Source organism: Oncorhynchus nerka, linkage group LG15, assembly GCF_034236695.1.
Source record: "Oncorhynchus nerka isolate Pitt River linkage group LG15, Oner_Uvic_2.0, whole genome shotgun sequence".
NCBI classification, from domain to species: Eukaryota; Metazoa; Chordata; class Actinopteri; order Salmoniformes; family Salmonidae; genus Oncorhynchus; species Oncorhynchus nerka.
Genome location: NC_088410.1, coordinates 53,037,400 through 53,058,629, shown reverse-complemented (window position 1 = coordinate 53,058,629; position 21,230 = coordinate 53,037,400). Strand labels below are relative to the sequence as shown.

The 21,230-nt window shown below is 42.5% G+C and overlaps 1 protein-coding gene across 1 annotated transcript in view; it reads right to left on the bottom strand.

Moving 5' to 3' along the window:
- angpt4 (angiopoietin 4) overlaps positions 1-17,075 on the bottom strand; it is a 43,223-nt gene extending 26,148 nt beyond the window's left edge. Inside the window, exon 1 of the mRNA XM_029682686.2 lies at positions 16,320-17,075. Within this exon, the coding sequence (XP_029538546.1) occupies positions 16,320-16,649 (330 nt within the window). The 5' untranslated portion in view covers positions 16,650-17,075. The remainder of the gene's footprint in view (positions 1-16,319) is intronic.
- Positions 17,076-21,230: the final 4,155 nt, after the last annotated feature.

The window sequence follows — 21,230 nt, the reverse complement described above, 5'->3', positions numbered from 1 at the left end:
AGATCCAGAAATGGTCTGAACTACAACATAGTATTTGTGGTAAATAAATCAGAGGATACCATGCTCCTGGTAGCCTGGCAGAGTGAAAACTGTAAAGCCCGACGCTGGAGTAGAGATGCAGGTACGGGGAGTCAAACATTTAATAGGAACAGACATGAAACAAGACAGGAACAGCGTCAGCACACGGGTATACAAGGACAAATGATGAATCGTGGAACAGAGTGGGGGAACAGACAGATATAGGGGAGGTAATGACAGAGGTGATTGAGTCCAGGTGAGTCCAATAATCATTGATGAACGTGACAGGGGAAAGCAGGTGTGCATAATGATGGTGGCAGGAGTGCTTAATGCTGGGGAGTCTGAGCCCCAGGGGGGAAGAACGGGAGCAGGCGTGATTGTCCCGTCCCCTCTAGGGGCGCCACCCAGCGTCCCACCTAGGCAAGCCTGACGTGCCGGCCGAGGCACGGGCGCTGGACAAGCCGGCAGGGTGTGAAAACCTGACGTACCAGCAGAGGCGTGAGAGCCTGGCGAGCCGGCTGAGGCCTGACGTGGGATGGGCGCCTTCCCGAGCCAACCTGGGCAAGAAACCTCTCAAGCCAGCTAGGGCGTGACAGGCCGACGAGCTGGCTTAGGCACCCCCGGTTCCTTCGGTGGCGCCCCCAGGACCCGACATTACCACCAACCAGAAAGGCAGCACAAGACAGGAACAGCGTCAGCACATGGGTATACAAGGAAACATGACAATCAATGCTGAAGCGGGGAACAGAGCGGGGGAACAGACAGATAAAGGGGAGGTAATGACAGAGGTGATTGAGTCCATGTGAGTCCAATAATTGCTGATGTGCGTGACAGGGAAGGCAGGTGTGCGTAATGATGGTGGCAGGAGTACGTAATGCTGCGCTCTAGAGCGCCAGCGGGAAGAGCGGGAGCAAGCGTAACAATTTTGAGTCTGATTAAACTCATATTACTGTTACATAATGTCAGATACTTGTGAAGATGTCAAATTGCTCATATATTTCTTGGAATCATGATGGTAAAGACATCTTATAAGCAATACATGAAGTTTATTTCTAAAACGTTACATCCACACATTTTTCACATCTGTGTTTTTTAACCAGAAATGATTGCTTATGGGTACCTTCATGTGTGTGTAAAATATTACCATTCTCAAATGTTTATTTGTATATTTGAGGTGTGTATAATATACAGTACCAGTCAAAAGTTTGGACACGCCTACTCATTCAAGGCATTTTCTTTAGTTTGACTATTTTCTACATTGTAGAATATTAGTGAAGACATCAACACTATGAAATAACACATATGGAATCATGTAGTAACCAAAAAAGTGTTAAACAAATCAAAATACATTTACAATTTGAGATTCTTCAAAGCAGCCACCCTTTGCCTTGATAGCTTTGGAGACTCTTGGCATTCTCTCAACCAGCTTCATGAGGTAGTCACCTGGAATGCATTTAAATTAATAGTTATGCCTTGTTGAAAGTTAATTTGTGGAAATTATTTCCATCTTAATGCGTTTGAGCCAATCAGTTGTGTTGTGACAAGGTAGGGTTAGTATACAGAAGATAGTTCTATTTAGTAACATACCAAGTCCTTATTATGTCAAGAAAATAAGCAAAGAGAAACGACATTCAATCATTACTTAAAGACATTAAGGTCAGTCAATGTGGAACATTTCCATAACTTTTAAAGTTTCTTCATGTGCAGTCGCAAAAACCATAAAGCGCTATGATGAAACTGGCTCTCATGAGGACCACCACAGGAAAGGAAGACCCAGAGTTACCTCTGCTGCAGAGGATAAGTTCATTAGAGTTAACTGCACCTCAGATTGCAGCCCAAATAAATGCTTCAGAGTTCAAGTAACAGACACATCTCAACATCAACTGTTTAGAGGAGACTGTATGAATCAGGCCTTTAGTGGTCGAATTGCTGCAAAGAAAGCACTACTAAAGGACACCAATAATAAGAAGACACTTGCTTGGGCCATGAAACACAAGCAATGGACATTAGAATGGTGGAAATCTGTCCTTTGGTCAAAATTTGCGATTTTTGGTTTCAACTGCCGTGTCTTTGTGAGAGGCAGAGTAGGTGAATGGATGATCTTCGTATGTGTGGTTCCCACCGTGATGCATTGAGGAGGAGGTGTGATGGTGTGGGGGTGCTTTGCTGGTGACACTGTCAGTGATTTATTTAGAATTCAAGAAAGACTTGCATTCTGCAATGATACGCCATCCCATCTGGTTTACCCATAGTGGTTTACCCACATTGTCCTGTCTTTCAACAGGACAATGACCCAAAACACACCTCCAGGCTGTATAAGGGCTATTTGACCAAGAAGGAGAGTGATGGAGTGGTGCATCAGATGACCTGGCCTCCACAATCACCTGATCTCAACCCCCTGGAAGCCTGTATTTCAGACATAAGGGAGGGATGGTTGCAAATGTTTTAATTTTAAACTCAGAAAAAACAGAGAAGCTAGTTCTGGGTCACAATAAACAAAGAGAGCTGCTGTTGGATCTGACAATTAATATTGATTGTTGTAGAGTCATCTCAATTAAAACTGTGAAGGACCTCGGCGTTACTCTGGACCCTGATCTCTTTTTTGATGAACATATTGTGGCAGACCATGGAGTTGGTGTCAAAACGTTTACACAGATCAGACATGGACAGAGTAGGATGAGCTCAGTTTCAAAGGTGTTTATTAAAATAATAGTCCAAACGAAAATAATAGGTCTTCCCCAAGAGACCCTCTCTGGGATACCGTCTTCTGGGCTCCGGGTCTTGCTGTATCCTGTGGGGATCAAAAACTGAACTCCCTCCTGGTACCTCTGGTACCGTCCCCAACTATACCGGAGTCCTTCCCTCCCCCCAGTCTCTCCCCTGTGTACTTCCCTTCTGGCAGCTTCATGGGAGTTGTACAGCTGGTGAGCAATCAGCCCTTGATTACTCACCAATCCCCAATCAGCCCCAATTAGTCCTGGCCGGAGAGCCCGTCGAGACCTGGCACGTCCTGCAGAAGGAGCCTTCGCCTCGTGATGTATACTCCGTCTGTCACCAGGCCTCGACATGTCTGGTGGCTGACCTGCTGTACGCCACAATATCAATAATATTTCAAGGACAGCTTTTTTCCATCTCCATAACATTGCAAAAATCAGAAACATTTTGTCCAAAAATGATGCAGAAAAACGAATCTATGCTTTTGTCATTTCTAGATTAGACTACTGCAATGCTCTACTCCCCGGCTACCCAGATAAAGCACTAAATAAACTTCAGTTAGTGCTAAACACGGCTACTAGATTCCTGACTAGAACCCAAAAATATGATCACATTACTCCAGTGCTAGCCTCTCTACATTGGCTTCCTGTTAAGGTGAAGGCTGATTTCAATGTTTTACTGCTAACCTACAAAGCATTACATGGGCTTTCTCCTACCTATCTCTCCGATTTGGTCCTGCCATACATCCCTACACGTACGCTATGGTCACAAAATTCAGGCCTCCTTATTGTCCCTAGAATTTCTAATCAAATAGCTGGAGGCAGGGCTTTCTCCTATAGAGATCCATTTTTATGGAATGGTCTGCCTATCCATGTGAGAGACGCAGACTCGGTCTCAACCTTTCAGTCTTTATTGAAGACCCATCTCTTCAGTAGGTCCTATGAGTGTAGTCTGGCCCAGGGGTGCAAAGGTGAACGGCAAGGCACTGGAGTGATGAACTGCCCTTGCTGTCTCTGCCTGGCCGGCTCCCCTCTCTCCACTGGGATTCTCTGCCTCTGACCATATTACTAGTGCTCTTCCATGTCCTCCCGTCTTTGGAGGGGTGCGTCACTTGAGTGTGTTGAGTCACAGACGTGATCTTTCTGTCCGTTTTTTTGCCCCCCTAGGGCTCGTGCGGTGGAGGAGATATCCGTGGGCTATACTCAGCCTTGTCTCAGGGTAGTAAGTTGGTGGTCTGTTGATATCGCTCTAGTGGTGTGGGGCCTGTGCTTTGGCAAAGTTCACCATATGTGCTTCCTTGTCCCGAACCTGCTGTTTTCGACTCTCTCTACTGCACCTGCTGTCTCGACCTTTGAATGCTCAGCTATGAAACACCAACTGAAATGGAGTTATATCTGAGATACTGACCTGTTGCACCCTTTACAACCACTGTTTTTATTATTTGGCCCTGGTGGTTATCTATGAACTTTTGAACATCTCAAAGAACAATCTGGCCTTAAATGGCCATGTACTCTTATAATCTCCACCCAGCACAGCCAGAAGAAAACTGGCCATCCCTCAGAGCCTGGTTCCTCTCTAGGTTTCTTCCTAGGTGCCTTTCTAGGCAGTTTCTCCTAGCCACTGTGCTTTTACATCTGCATTGCTTGCTGTTTGGGGTTTTAGGCTGGGTTTCTGTACAGCACTTTGACATCTACTGATGTAAGAAGGACTTTATGAATACATTTGATTGATTGATTGATCAGATGATCTGGCCTCTACAATCACCACAATCAATGGTTTTGGGATGAGTTGGACCAGAGAGTGAAGGAAAATCAGCCAAAAAGTGCTCAGCATATGTGGGAAGTCCTTCAGGAAGGTTGGAAAAGCATTCCAGGTGAAGCTGGTTGAGAGAATGCCAAGAGTGTTACAAAGCTGTCATCAAGGCAAAGGGTGGCTACTTTGAACAATATAAAATCTAAAATAAATAAATCAAAATATAACAGTTTTTTGGTTACAACATGATTCCATATGTGTTTTTTCATAGTTTTGATGTCTTCACTATTTTTCTACAATGTAGAAGCCCTTTAATGAGTAGGTGTGTCCAAACCTTTGACTGGTACTGTATATATATATATATTATTTTGCCAAATACTATACAAAACATTAAGAACACCTGCATTTTCCATGACATAGACTGACCAGGTGAATCCAGGTGAAAGCTATGATCCTTTTTGATGTAACTTGTTTATTTGACTCTGTGGTAGTCTCATCTAGATATCTTAAGATAAATGCACTGTAACTGTAAGTCGCCCTTGATAAGAGCGTCTGCTAAATGACTAAAATGGCAAATGTAAATGTTTTATGTACAAATCTCATATTACTGTTTTGACATTTTTTTTTTATTGATGTCACAAATATATCGTTTTTTATTGATTTTATTTTTTACATTTGACTCTGTAAAACCTAGCAGTACTACTTATTTTTCTGAGAGCGAGGCAGATATATAGGGTTTTGCCAAAGAAATATCATTAGTCTCTCTAAAAATAAAACCTCCAAGTGATAGATTCAAACAAATACATGCCTGTCATTGAACAAGCCCATGCCATAATTAGATGGTGAAAAAACAAACCAACCTTTTTCATTAGTTCTTTTAACAACAAAAGCTAATTTACCAACATTTCTGAAAATGTATATACACTCCGTGTACAGTTTATTAGGTACTCTCATCTAGCACCATGTCGGACGCCCCTTTGCCTCCAGAACAACCTGAATTCTCCTGGGAATGGAACTGTTGCTCAATTGGTATCAAGGGACCTAACGTGTGCCAGGAAAACATTCCCCACACCCTTACACCACTGCCACCAGCCTGTACCGTTGACACCAGACAGCATCGGGCGGCAAATCCTGACTCTGCCATCAGCATGACACATACGGAATCAGGATTCGTTGGACCAGGCCATTTTTTTCCACTCAATTGTTCAGTGTTGGTGATCGCGTGCCCACTGGAGCCGCTTCTTCTTGTTTTTAGCTGATAGAAGTGGGACGTCTCCTGCAATAGCCCATACGTGACACGGACCGGGGAGTTGTGTGTTCCGACATGCCATTCTGCACTCCACTGTTTTGAGCCGCCTGTTAGTTTGCACAATTCTTGCCAATCTCCCAGGAGCCCAGGAGACCAACCATTTCAGAGATACTGGAACCGGTGCGCCTGGCACCGACGATCAAAGTCGATTAGGTCACTCGTTTTTGTCCATTCTAACATTCAATCGAACAGTAACTGAATGCCTCGATGCCTCACGTGGCCACATGACTCAATGTCTGTAGGAGCTAACCATTTTTTGTGATTGGGGTGGTGTACCTAATTAACTGGCCACTTAGTTTATAGCATTTTGGAAAGAAACTCTGCACATATTTGTTATTAAAAGCCCTGGAAGAATGTTTTGCTACAGTAATGGCCAAATGATGGTGTTCAGTTCATGTGTTCTTTACTTTTCTTCAACCACAGTTTCATGTCTTGTAAAAACAGCTATTTGAATCCATCTAATGCTTCACAATATCACAGTAATGTGCAGTTTGAACTCTCAACAGAGTCATTTGGAATTCAGAAATTTCTCCTACAACGCATTCTCAAAATCAAAATTGCCCTGAACTTTGTAGAGAACAAACAGTACTGCAGTACACCATCCATAAATATCACATGCAGGGACACACTGGAGAAATACATTAACAGAAAACAACTATAGTTGTTCCCTTTGGCCAGAGCCTCCTAGTATAGGAGTTTCCAGTAGGAAATAGGCTTGCTGATGGTCTTTCACCAACAATGGATCAAACTGTAACATAAAAAAAAATGACACTAACATAATAACATTTGTATTTATTGTACCTGGCAAAGCAGTGGTTGATAGATTGTCTTCATGAAACGAAACGAGAATCTATCCAAGAGCAAGTGCGTTTGCATTACTCTGATGAATGATTAAATATTAGTATCGTTGTCAAAGTCTGATTGGATGCCAGACCCTCACTGTTTGGCAGACGCACCGTTTTACTGGTAGTTGAATCCTCACTAATTTTATTCTGAGCCACGGGATGCGTCCCAAATGGCACCCTATTCCTTACATAGTGCACTTCGATGGGCTCTGATCAAAAGTAGTGCACTATTAAAGAACAGTGTTCCATTTGGGATGCAACCATGGTGTCAGATCCATTAGCATGGCACCTATTAACATGACACAGGTATATTTACAGCTAACACTGTCTGCCTTTGGGCTACCAACCCCCACATGTACGTCACACATCCTTGGAAGTCGTGTCAGAGTCACTTGGAGTGGGTGTCACTTGGCACCCTCAAACAGGCAATAAGGAATACCAGTTAAAACTATACTCTGAGCAGCGTCTAACTTTTAAATCCAAGCAGCAAACACAGTTTGTGTCTACCAACCTCAGCTCCTCTAAAAGGGAATAAGTAATAGCAGGTAAACTACACACTGACCAAAGTCTAACTTTTAAATCTGAGCAACAAACCAAGTTTGTGTCTGTGTAGGGAGCTGGCATCAAACATACTGACAGGTTTACCTTGAGCTCTGTTCCAAGCCGTCCTTATGGTACCCAGCCTGCTACTGTGCCTCTTGCCTTACATCATTTACATGTGATCTCCAGGCAATATAGGCATAGACTCCAGATTACGTGCTTGATTAAGAGCTAATATATCTGATTTCGGATCAGATTCTGGTAGAGCTATGTCAGGCCCTGTCTGCTTCCAAGTCCTCGACGTTGCTGTCAAGGAAATAATGGGAAAGTGATGTTTTTTTTGTCCTGGGGATGTTTTTGTTTCTGCCAACTGCTTCCTTCAATAACCTTTCTTATAGGAAAGGCCAACTGACAAATTCATCTTGTAAGTATTTTCGTACAATGGGAAATCTGTTGGTTGATTAGTGAACCAGTGGACACAGGGTTTGCTAATGTATTTGGCTTTTTGTTAGCATTGTTTAGAAGCTAAAGGACTTTACAAAGCAGAAAGACATAAGGCAAGGCCAGGCAGCATGGATAAACCCTCATTCTTGCCAGCGTACACGAGAAACAGAAGATACAGCTTAGTTTTGAGCAATGAACAGACAGTTACAGACAGTATTGTATCACCATTTTACAGTACTTTCATTGATACAGTCACATATGCATTAACATCGATCTGACTTTAGAGGCGTAGAAGCTCCAGCCTGGCTCAGTCGGTCATAGTTCCAACATAAACCAGTTGGAACGGAGACAGAAGCAACACACAAGCCAACGATTTACGAGGGAGTTAAGAGACGTCCTTATCACTGTCTGGGAGACCGATAGTGGGGATGGTTCCTTCCACTCCAATGTTGACTGATGTCGTTGCAGGCGACAACTCTGAGAGTGCAGCCCCCCTCGACCATCGCGGTCTTGGAGATTTCTGAGACACTTCCTCAAGAATGATAATCATGGGAGAAAATGTTTATTTAGCACACGGAGGCCTCCTCCACTGATCTGAGCCAACCCAATGTACACAAACAGGCTGCAACAGGCAGCCCAATTCTGATGTTTTTTACACTAATTGGTCTTTTGACCAATCACATTGATCTTTCCACATCAGATCTTTCTCAAAGCTGATCTGATTGGCCAAAATACCAATTAGTCGAAATTCAGCCAACGTCTGGTTATGACTGTGACGTTGGCACACACTGGATTAAGGCTAGGATTCAAACAAACCGCAAGGGCAGACTTTTAAAGTCAAATGCTGTACAATGTTGGCGTACTGTTACATATCATATGTATTTCACCATCTGCGCACTCTTTCTTTAATGTTGTCTGACAATGCCACATGGAAAGCAAGCTTCTTAACTTTTTCTCCGGGATTGAATTTCCATTATGGAGACGTTACTGTAGGGTTTTTCAGCCTCTCAAACTGTTCAAATGACACAAACTACAGCAGAATTCCTCTAGGACTTCATTCTTTTCCCAGAATGAACTCCACATATTGTCGAGGGCATGGCACTTCGTATGAGGCTTTGAACAAGGGGTTCTCGTCATCAAACATGTGGCAAATTAAAGCTGTAAGAGCTTTTGATGCGTTTCTGCAGAAGTCAGATCCTTCCGATTGATAAGCTGGTAATCAGCGGAGGCTGATCTGAGATCTGGCGTTAGAGGGGAGTCCCGTGACAAAGGCCTTTACGAGGTCGTTAAAGACACTGCAAAACGCACTCCCCTCTCCATGCCCTTCACAGCCTGCAGTGAAAACATTCTCAAACTATTCCCAACATTTCCTCCCATTTTTAATAATCACTCCAATTCACTCCCTGCAGGGAAATGAAACCAGTGAGAACCGAGAGACAAAAATCTATTAACTAAGGCTTCAGGGACTTGTTAATGCAGTATTATAGGAGGAGAAACTCTGCGTATTCAAAGAATCATTGCTATTAAGTATTATTAGAGCTGTCAGATAGAGATTGGTAGAATCTGTTTGAAGTACACTATAAAGAATGACGGCGCTGGGACGTTGGCAAGGTATCCTCAAACAGATAATCTGTGCAGGAAGAATACTACAAGGATTCAGCGATATACGTTTGAAGTTGAAGTTGATCTATTATTGAAATAGTTTGTATTTGCTCTTTTCTTATGTTCAAAGTTCAATGCACAACAAAGTATCACAACCGCAACAACCATTCATTCACAACAATTACAGTTTTGTCCAAAACGATCGTACAAAATAATAAACTGGGTACCCAATAAAAATGAAATGTGAGTGCACTCATTTTTCTCAGTTCAGTTCAGTTCCTACCACGATGTACCAGTAGAGATAAGAGATAAGGTGATGATGAGGATTGTAGAAGCTGCAGATGACGAGCCTCTGTAAACTGCGAAATGATCATCAATATCAAAAGCATTCATGCTTATGTAAATATCCTTACTGGTTTTAGATCCTAAATATTATGTACACATTAGTTATTTATCAAGACAGGCATAGAACTCAGCTAGCTAACTCTTCGTTCACAACATCAAGGGAAAAGACTCCCAATTATCTTCTGGTTCAGCACACTGATTATCTAAGCACTTGATTTGGGGCGGCAGCGTAGCCTAGTGGTTAGAGCGTTGGACTAGTAACCGGAAGGTTGCGAGTTCAAACCCCCGAGCTGACAAGGTACAAATCTGTTGTTCTGCCCTGAACAGGCGGTTAACACACTGTTCCCAGGCCATCAGTGAAAATATGAATGTGTTCTTAACTGACTTGCCTGGTTAAATAAAGGTCAAATAAAAATTATTCTGTAGTAGTAATTATTACTTTACAACTTTGGTTTCTAGATTTCTTTCTGCTTCAAAGTTTGTGGGTGCTCTTCTCCAAAAGCAAGATGGAAAGAGAGCGAGATCGTTCAGGGGTTTGCCAACAAACTCCAAACCCATAAGATTTGTGTAAAGAAATTAACTTTAAGCTGTCAGTACCTGCAATTGGGCACTATAATTACTTTTAAAAATACGTACAGTACCAGTCAAAAGTTTGGACACACCTCCTCATTCAAGGGTTTTTCTTTATTTGTACTATTTTCTAAATTGTAGAATAATAGTGAAGACATTAAAACTATGAAATAACACACATGGAATCATGTAGTAACAAAAAAAGCTTTAAGCAAATCAAAATAGATTTTAGATTCTTCAAAGTAGCCACCCTTTGCCTTTATGACAGCTTTGCACACTTGGCATTCTCTCAACCAGCTTCATGAGGTAGTCACCTGGAATGCATTTAAGTTAATTTGTGGAATTTCCTTCCTTCTTAATATGTTTGAGCCAATTATAAGTTTTGTGACAAGGTAGGGGTGGTATACAGAAGATTTGGGAGAATACCAAGTCCATATTATGGCAAGAACAGCTCAAATAAGCAAAGAGAATCGACAGTCCATAATTATTTTAAGACATGTAGGTCAGTCAATGTGGAAAATTTGTGCAGTCGCAAAAACCATCAAGCGCTATGATGAAACTGGCTCTCATGAGGACCGCCACAGGAAAGGAAGACCCAGAGTTACCTCTACTGCCGAGGATAAGTTCATTACAGTTAACTGGCTCTCATGAGGACCACCACAGGAAAGGAAGACCCAGAGTTACCTCTACTGCAGAGGATAAGTTAATTAGAGTTAACTGCAGATTGCAGCCCAAATAAATGCTTCAGAGTTCAAGTAACAGACACATCTCAACATCAATTGTTTAGAGGAAACTGTATGAATCAGGCCTTCATGGTCGAATTGCTGCAAAGAAAGCACTACTAAAGGACACCAATAAGAAGAAGAGACTTGCTTGCGCCAAGAAACACGAGCAATGGACATTAGACTGGTGGAAATCTGTTCTTTGGTCTGATGAAACCAAATATGCGATGTATCTTTGTGAGACATAGAGCAGGTGCACGGATAATCTCGAATGTGTGGTTCCCACCGTGAAGCATGGAGGAGAAGATATGATGGTATGGGGGTGTCTTTGCTGGTGACACTGATTTATTTAGATTTCAAGGCACACTTAACCAGCATGGCTACCACAGTATTCTGCTGCGATACGCCATCCAATCTGGTTTGCGCTTAGTGAGAATATCATTTGTTTTTCAACAGGACAATGACCCAACACACATCCAGGCTGTATAAGGGCATCAGATGACCTGGCCTCCACAAGCAGCCAACAAGTGCTCAGCATATGTGGGAACTCCTTCAAGACCTTTGGAAAAGTGTCATCAAGGCAATGGGTGGCTACTTTGAAGAGTCTCAAATATAACATATATTTAGATTTGTTTAACAAACGTGTCCATATGTGTTATTTCATAATTTGGATGTCTTCACTATTATTCTACAATGTAGAAAATAGTACAAATAAAGAAAAACCCTTGAAGGAGTAGGTGTGTCCAAACTTTTAACTGGTAGTGTATATGTTTACATTACTTTTTTGATTGATTTCCCACAATGTTATAAGTCAGAAAACAGCAATCCATACCTTCCTAGGACCATGTAAATGTCCTATGTCGAATTAACTTGTTTTTGCCTCCCTCTGAAGGTTGGCTGCATCCCTCCATCCGTTTCTATCACTTCACTGCAACTTTACGTCAAAGGGGCGGTCCTTAGAAAAACATTTATCCAGCTCGACTGCTTCGTGGCACAGACATGGCAAAGCAATTGCTGAATTTGTCTTGAGCAAGCGGATCTCAATATATTATGTTCAGAGCTCTAAGATAAAGAATGCAACTACACACTTCCTTAAACCTGAAATAAATAAAGAAGTAATTTTGTGTGGAAGTCAAACATTTGTATTATGTTGGAGGTAGACACATCGAACATGCTCAGAACAACTACATCTATACCTTTACATATCCCTTCTACCATTGTCTGTAGGAGGGATGCACACTATTTAAATGGCCCAAATGTTGATTTAGACATTCATTAATTTAACACATTTTGACTTTCACTAATGTCATGATATGTTTGGTAAATAGTAAAGGTGTAATATTTTGAGTGGATGTTCCTAAACCAGATAACTATACAGTGCATTCAGAAAATATTCAGACCCCTTCACCTTTTCCACATTTTGTTACGTTACAGCGTTACTCTAAAATGGATTAAATCACATTTTTCCCCTCATCAATTTACACACAATACCCCATAATAACAAAGTGAAAACAGGGTTTTAGCCATTTTTGCAAATGTATAAAAGTTTAAATACAGAAATAGCTTATTTACATAAGTATTTAGACCCTTTGCTATGAGACTAAAAATTGAGCTCAGGTGCATCCTGTTTCAATTGATCATCCTTGAGATGTTTCTACAACTTGATTGGGTCCAACTGTGTTAAATTCAATTGATTGGACATGATTTGGAAAGGCACACACCTGTCTATAAAATATCCCACAGTTGACAGTGCATGTCAGAGCAAAAAGCAAGCCATGGGGTCGAAGGTATTGTCCGTAGAGCTCCGAGACAGGATTGTGTCGATGCACAGATCTGCGGAAGGGTACAAAGGTCCCCAAAAACACAGTGGCCTCCAGCTTTCTTAAAAGTTTGGAACCACCAAGACTCTTCCTAGAGCTGTCCACCCGGCCAAACTGAGGGAGGTGACCAAGAAACTTTCCAGAAGGACAACCATCTCTACAGGACTCCACCAAGCAGGCCTTTATGGTCGAGTGGCCAGGCAGAAGCCACTCCTCAGTAAAAGGCACATGACAGCCCGCTCAGATCATGAGAACAAGATTCTGTCAATTGATGAAACCAAGATTGAACTCTTTGGCCTGAATGCCAAGATTCACAACTGGAGGAAAACAGGCACCATCCCTACGGAGAAGCACGGTGGTGGCAGCATCATGCTGCGTGGATGTTTTTCAGCGGCAGCGACTGGGAGACTAGTCAGGATCGAGGGAAAGATGAACGGAGCAAAGTAGAGAGATCTTTGATGAAAACCTGCTCCAGAGCGCTCAGTACCTCAGACAGGACAACGACACTAAGCACACAGCCAAGACAGCGCAGGAGTGGCGCAAGTCTCTGAATATCCTTGAGTGGCCCAGTCAGAGCCCAAACTTGAACCCGATCTAAAATCTCTGGAGAGACCTGAAAATAGCTGTGCAGCGACACTCCCCATCTACAGAGAAGGATGGGAGTAACTCCTCAAATACAGGTGTGCCAAGCTTGATATTTCAGGTTTGTATTTTTTATAAATTTGCTAACAAATACTAAAATCTGTTTTATGGGGTATTGTGTGTAGATTGATGAGGGGAAAAAAAGACTTCAAAACATTTTAGAACAAGGCTGCAACGTAACAAAATGTTGAAAAAGTTGAGGGGTCTGAATACTTTCTGAATGCACTGTAAATAAACAATTCCAAGTGAAAGCCAAAGGTCATATATTTCTAGTGGGGGAGGGGGCACTACTACATGAATGAAATATTGCCCTCTTGCTAGATTGATGACTAAAGCCATTGCGAAACAGGGCTGTCAGCTCAACTGGTTAATTAAGGACCGTCTTGTTTTGTGAAAACATTAGGGAATGTCTAAAATAGCATGGTGTGTGGTCCCATTAAAAAATGTAACCTTTATTTAACGAGGGAAGTCAGTTAAGAATACATTCTTATTTACAATGACGGCCTAGGAATAGTGGGTTAACTGCCTTGTTCAGGGGCAGAACACCAGATTTGTACATTTTCAGCTCGGGGATTCGATCTAGCAACCTTTCGGTTACTGGCCCAACACTCTAAAAAGCATTGTAATTTATAATGAAGCACAGGGAAATCAGCAGGTGCAAAGTAGCAAGCATATCCATGTTCATATTGAAAGTTTATGGTTCCACTACAGTATGTCACTAGAAAGCCCTAATCATATGAAGTGGTGAGCATCCCGAGTGGCGCAACGGCACTGCATCTCAGTACTAGAATCACAACCGTCTGTAGGGCCGTGCACAATTGGCCCAGTGTCGTTTGGCCGGAGTAGGCTGTCATTGTAAAGAAGAATGAGTTCTTAACTGACTTGCCTAGTTAAATATTTGTATTTATTTTCTAATTGTGAGGCCTGCGCCCCCCAAATGTGCCCCCCCCCCCCCCTTGGCAAGTGGCAGAATTTTCACTCAGTACAACCTGGGGCCCGACCATATCTTAAGCTCTTTCAAATAGGACATACAATCACTGATCCCTGTGTCTTTGATGGTGGCAGAGCTCTTTTCCAGAGAAGCCTTTGGACCACAGCCATAAAAAAAAGCTGAAACTTCAAATGGCTTCTGCCTTCTCCATTCTCTCTCTCCCCATTCTTTGGAGCCGATCTACACTTTCTGTAGCCAGTGATTGGTGCTGGCTATCAGGGAAAGGGCACTCTGCCACATCAAAGGGTGACTCCACTCTGTCCATACCAGGCTGAATGAGAGCCTCATTTGATGTCAGTCATTTGGCAGCAAGCTAAACAACCTGCTGTTAACTGCCTCACTTACTGGTGTTTACAAGGAAACATGTCAATTGAATATTATTCTCCACAAACACTGATGCATTCAGAGAGTTAGAATATTCAGTAGGAAAAAGTCAAATGCAACTGTACATTTTTTTTGTTGAAGGTTGGGTAAAATACCTACATTTTCTGTAGTGATTTGATATGGTAAACTGACCTCTGTAAACCCAGAAGGTCAAGGGTCATCCTCCTCTCTCCTGTTGAGGTGAGGCAGTCTTGAGCTCTTTTACTTGACCCGTTGCATGTTTTTATCGAAGTGGGAGGTACAACGCACACAGTCGATTTGCACACACACACACACACACACACACACACACACACACACACACACACACACACACACACACACACACACACACACACACACACACACACACACACTTTATTCTTATTTTCATCATTTGTTCGATGAATCCCCATAAGCATAATCCCAATAAATCAAATTGAACTGGTGTTCACACTCCAGAATATAGATTAGAACTGAGGTATTTCAAAGCAATTAATTTCCATTTCTTCTTCTGGGTCGGTTTCCTATTGGTTGAGCACAGTTAGAATTTATAGGGCCAATTATAGTGGAAATAATGAAACGTTCATTTGGTTCATTAAAGTAATTCTCCTGGGATTTAAAAGCAGCACCGTAACAAAAAATGGGCACATTGTTCAGGCTTAATTATCACTGTTATTCTTGTGCAGCATTGTAATGATGATGAATGTAGACCGTAGGGGAGAGTGGGGTAAGTTAAGCCTCTTTTACGTTAAGCATCACTCCGTTAAGGGACATATAATAAGTATTCAGACCCCCTGACTTTTTTCACATTTTGTTACGTTTACAGCCCTATTCTAAAATGGAGTATGGCCTGAACGCCATCCTTTAGAATGCACTATATATTTCATGATGTTGTGTGTACCTGGAAATAATCAGAATTCATGTAAACATTACAGTTTTGAAAACATAGCTTGTACAACAAAAGTGGTCTCTTGGCACAACTCACCTCAGGCATGGGGTAAGTTGAGCCAAGGGACAGGTTAAGTTAAGCTGCCTACACATGTCTGTATTAAGTGAAATATTACCACTACCGTTGTAAAAACCATGTATATATTTATTTCCCAAACACAATTCAACACAATCACAATCACTTGTTTGTCTTTTAATAATTTTAAACATATATTAACACAGGCTTACATACACTTCATGTTTTTTTTAACCCTTTTTACATAGGCTAAGCCCTGTTGTTACTTCATATCCCAGCGATAATGTCTTGCATTACGCATGGGAAGAAAATACTTCGATTTGCTCAATTTGCCATTGGTTCCACCACTGCCAAAACACCAGTTAGAAGTTAATGTTTTATGCGATCAGTTAAGTAAGAACTAAACAAGGGAAACTTGCGTGTGGTCTACATTCACCATTGCTCACTGAGGACCACTGCTCTTTGCTTTGCTCTTGCTCCCTCTTTCTAAACCCACAATATCAGAACCATATATTTGGCTCCCGATTGGCGCAGCGGTCTAAGGCACTGCTTCTCAGTGCACAATTGGCCCAGTGTTGGCTGGGGTAGGCCGTCATTGTAAATAAGAATTTGTTCTTAACGGACTTGCCTAGTTAAATAAAGGAAAAATAAAAAGTACAGGTATCAGCTCTTACCTTCTGCAGCCACTGCGTGTTGTTCTCCATGGCCGTCTCCAGGTGCTGCAATTTCTGTGCAGACCAGTCACTCTCTGCAGGGGGTGGTTTGTCCCTTTGAACCATGTTGGTGCTGCCGTATTGGACCGGGCTGGCCTGACAGCGCTCCATCTCTGGTAGGATGAAGGTGTAGCTGCAGTGGCCGTGCTGGACACGATGGAGCCCCCTGCGCTTTTCTCCTCTGCGCCTCTGCCCTCTACCACCTCCTCCTCCTCCACTAGCACCCACTACGCTAGCCCCCATTACCCCAGCCGTCAGCATCAGCCCCCAACCCAACAGCATTTTCCTCATGGTGCTCCCCACACCTTAACGCCCAGGTAGTAGCACCTGTGCCGAGGTGTTGTGATAAAAGTGCCCCCTCCCCCCCCACTTCACTCACTCACTTGAGGTATGGATGTACATGGTTCCAAGCAGAAAAAGGAGAGGAAGCCCTTGTGTTCTCTTCTTCTTAATTTAGATGTATTTTGTCTGTGCTTTGGTTCTTATTATTCTTGATAAAGTCCTGATTTTCTCCCCGCAGGTCCCTGTTTCCTCTAAACTTTCCCTGGCCCCAGTGCTACGTAAGTGAACAGACACAAACATTGACCCCTAAATAGCCACAGAGAGGGGGGGAGAGACAGAGAGAGAACAAGAAAGTGAGGGAGCAGCTCCAAATGAGTCTCAATCTTCAATGTCCAAAAAAGAGAGAAATGCTTTCCTCCCATCCCACTCCAGTGGGTCGAGTTTCAGAAATGGCCAAAGTGAAATAGTTCTGCCCCCTCTTATCTGAGGGTTGGGGGAGGGGGGGGGGGGGGGCTGAGGGAGGTCTATTAGAACACCCCGTCTCTCCGCTCCACTAATCTGCTCTGTCCACGCTGGGGATAAAGATGCCATGTATGGTCTCTCCCCGTTTCAGCCCAGGTTTGGAAACATACATAAGTAAATGCACATGAATCAGGGCTTGTTGCTTTTTACATTTTCTATCTCTAAGGCACTTTTGGTCACTTTTCACTGTTTTCCGAAGTGTCGATTCATTCACATGCGTCTAAACTTTTGAGAGCAAGCCAAATTAGCACAAATCAGTCAACTGAATGTAAAATGTGTCATTTTTCACATTTTCTGAATAGAATGTTTAACTTGTCTAAGCTTGAACGTACACAACGTCATCCAGTTCTACTGTAGTCAGCAAATATACCATAGCATGCAGCTCATTGGTGAAACCATTTTTCGTCTACTGCATCTCGTTGCCCTTTATTTATTTTCTACACGATCCTTATTTTTGGCATAGTTTGTCTTGTATCTTATGTTGCGGCTGTTGCAGTCCTTAGGGAGAGAGGTCACAGGGAGTGCCTTTTTGCCCTGCCTAAAGTGATTCTCATGAGAACTGGGAGAGAAGCCTGGTGAAGGTTCTTGAATATTCTATTTTGACTGAAATCAGGACTTTCAGCAAGTGAAAATCATAAACTACCCCTTTCACCTTTCCTGTGGGAACATTAGTGATATATTTTTATTTTGCATTCTTTTTCAACTCTTGCATGTGGTGGTCATCATGCTGTTTGGTGTCTTTTTACGTTGATTTTTTAACTTGGTTGTTTTATTTCATATCACACTCCGACAGCGCTGACTCCAAGTCAATCTTCAGTGGCCTGAATGGTGGTAGGATGTGGAGGAGAAGGTGAAGGAGGAGGGGGTAGGATTTCTATTGCCTTGATTGCTGTCTGGGGAGCAGAGCAGAGTCTCTATATCACACCCAAAGGACACATTCATAGCAACAGATTGAGACATGGAGTGAAAGGTTAACACCTTCACAATATAACTTCCTGTCGGACTGTTTCAACTGATCATTTTAGCAGTTCAAACTCTCCCTGGTAGTAAGACAAGATCTGCCAAATCAATCACAGGTTTTCTGTGTGGGATTGTGGAGTAGTGTGATTTATTTTACTATTACGTGGTCATCCCTACTGCCTCTGGGCTGGCGGACTCACTAAACACAAATGCATCTTTTGTAAATAATGTCTGAGAGTTGGAGTGTGCTCCTGTAAAAACAAGAAAATGGTGCCGTTTGCTTTGCTTAATATAAGGAATTTTAAATGATTTATACGTTTACTTTCGATACTTAAGTATATTTAAATCAAATACTTGTAGACTTTTACTCAAGTAGAATTTTACTGTCTGATATTCACTACTTTTACTCAAGTATGACAATTTCATACTTTTCCCACCACTGTTGTGGAGTGTAGGTCAGCATCTGTCAAAGTTTGTATTATAAATTTGATAATTTCATCTTTTCAAATTAAATTCCTTTCATTTTGTTGGTTGGTAAAGCCTGGTAACCCCAAATCTCAACAATATTACATATGTGGCCGACCGCATCGATTCGGTCTTTTGGAATACTGTTTTTTACACTGGATAAAGTATAGACTCAGCGCTACAAAATGGTATATCATACACTGCAGTTGAGGAACAATGGGAAAATAATTCTGCTTTGAAAGTTGATAAACTTGTAACCCCAATTTTGAGAAAATAGCCCTTGAATGTTGTGACACACCTACTGGAGAGGTTTTCTTTGCCTACACCTATTCAGCATCGTTCACCACCTCTTAAGCCTTAGCCCCACCCATTTCTTTAAGGATTCACATGTGAAGCCATGTGCTAAACAGAGTGAGTGAGGTAGTGTAGTAAACAACCAAAGATTTCAAGACCAAAAGTGGTGAAAGTAGTAGCCTACAATAATTTTAACCCCAGGTAAAAAATATACTTTATCTAGTCTATATCCTACTCTCCTTGGTTCAGGTCATGTTGTTCTTCACATTTTGATCTGGATATTGCTACTCTGCAAACATGCAACTAACCATTTCACTGTACCGTTTACACCTTCTGTATCCTGTGCATGTGACAAATACACTTTGATTTGATATAGAGTGTTTTAACCAGAGATTATATTTTCTAAGTATTAGATGATGCTTACCCAGACACACGTGTCTAAAATGATGGGTCATGTGAAAAAAATGCTAAATGCTTCCCCCAGTCACATTTAGCTACTGTATGTGGATGGTTCACTATTGTCTAGACTATTGTACACATGTTCATGAAATACAAGAGATGGCAGTAATCAACCCCAGACACACCTGACTAACTTGATGGGTCATGTAATCATCTGGCAAAGAGGAGTATTTTGTTTAGACATGTAGCTAGCTAGCTAGCTAGCTAGCTAAACAATGAACAATAATCCCAACCTGGGTTGTGCCGTGGCGGAGATCTTTGTGGGCTATACTCAGCCTTGTCTCAGGATGGTAATTTGGTGGTTGAAGATATCCCTCTAGTGGTGTGGGGGCTGTGCTTTGGCAAAGTGGGTGGGGTTATATCCTTCCTGTTTGGCCCTGTCCGGGGGTGTCCTCGGATGGGGCCACAGTGTCTCCTGACCCCTCCTGTCTCAGCCTCCAGTATTTATGCTGCAGTAGTTTATGTGTCGGGGGGCTGGGGTCAGTTTGTTATATCTGGAGTACTTCTCCTGTCCTATTCGGTGTCCTGTGTGAATCTAAGTGTGCGTTCTCTAATTCTCTCCTTCTCTCTTTCTTTCTCTCTCTCGGAGGACCTGAGCCCTAGGACCATGCCCCAGGACTACCTGACATGATGACTCCTTGCTGTCCCCAGTCCACCTGGCCATGCTGCTGCTCCAGTTTCAACTGACCTGAGCCCTAGGACCATGCCCCAGGACTACCTGACATGATGACTCCTTGCTGTCCCCAGTCCACCTGGCCATGCTGCTGCTCCAGTTTCAACTGTTCTGCCTTACTATTATTTGACCATGTTGGTCATTTATGAACATTTGAACATCTTGGCCATGTTCTGTTATAATCTCCACCCGGCACAGCCAGAAGAGGACTGGCCACCCCACATATGCTCTCTCTAATTCTCTCTTTCTTTCTCTCTCTCGGAGAACCTGAGCCCTAGGACCGTGCCCCAGGACTACCTGACATGATGACTTCTTGCTGTCCCCAGTCCACCTGACTGTGCTGCTGCTCCAGTTTCAACTGTTCTGCCTTATTATTATTCGACCATGCTGGTCATTTATGAACATTTGAACATCTTGGCCATGTTCTGTTATAATCTCCACCCGGCACAGCCAGAAGAGGACTGGCCACCCCACATAGCCTGGTTCCTCTCTAGGTTTCTTCCTAGGTTTTGGCCTTTCTAGGGAGGTTTTCCTAGCCACCGTGCTTCTACACCTGCATTGCTTGCTGTTTGGGCTTTTAGGCTGGGTTTCTGTACAGCACTTTGAGATATCAGCTGATGTACGAAGGGCTATATAAATACATTTGATTTGAACCCCTAGCTACGGTATAAACGGATTGTCATAGCTAGCCACTATGCATGAAATGCTGTGGTATGAATCTGTAGGTAGCTAAAGCTTACCTACTAGGTTCAATATTATCTAACTACCTAACATTAGGCGATAACCAGCAATGCAAATTATTTCTGTGATACGAATAACACATAACATTAGCTAGTGAGCCAGCAAGCTAACGTTAGCTAGCAGTATGCTTTAAATTGCAATGAAAATTACTTTCTGACAAAATTAGAAATGTTTCATATCTGAAAATGTAGCTGGACTCTTACCCATAGACATGGATGAACCCTTCACGGCAGCGTGTTTTTTCCATTTGCTTTGTAGCTAGATACAGCTCGTTTGGCTCGTTTGGCTGAATCACAAGAGACACCACCTGGTGAAGTAAGTTTAGTTTTTTTCAAGCGGCCATCTTATCTTCTACTGTCACTGTACCTCAGAGGAGGCTGTTGGGGTGGGGGGAGCTATGGGAGGATGGTCTCATTATAATGGCTGGAATGGAATTAATGGGCCGGTATCAAACACATCAAACATATGGAAACCAC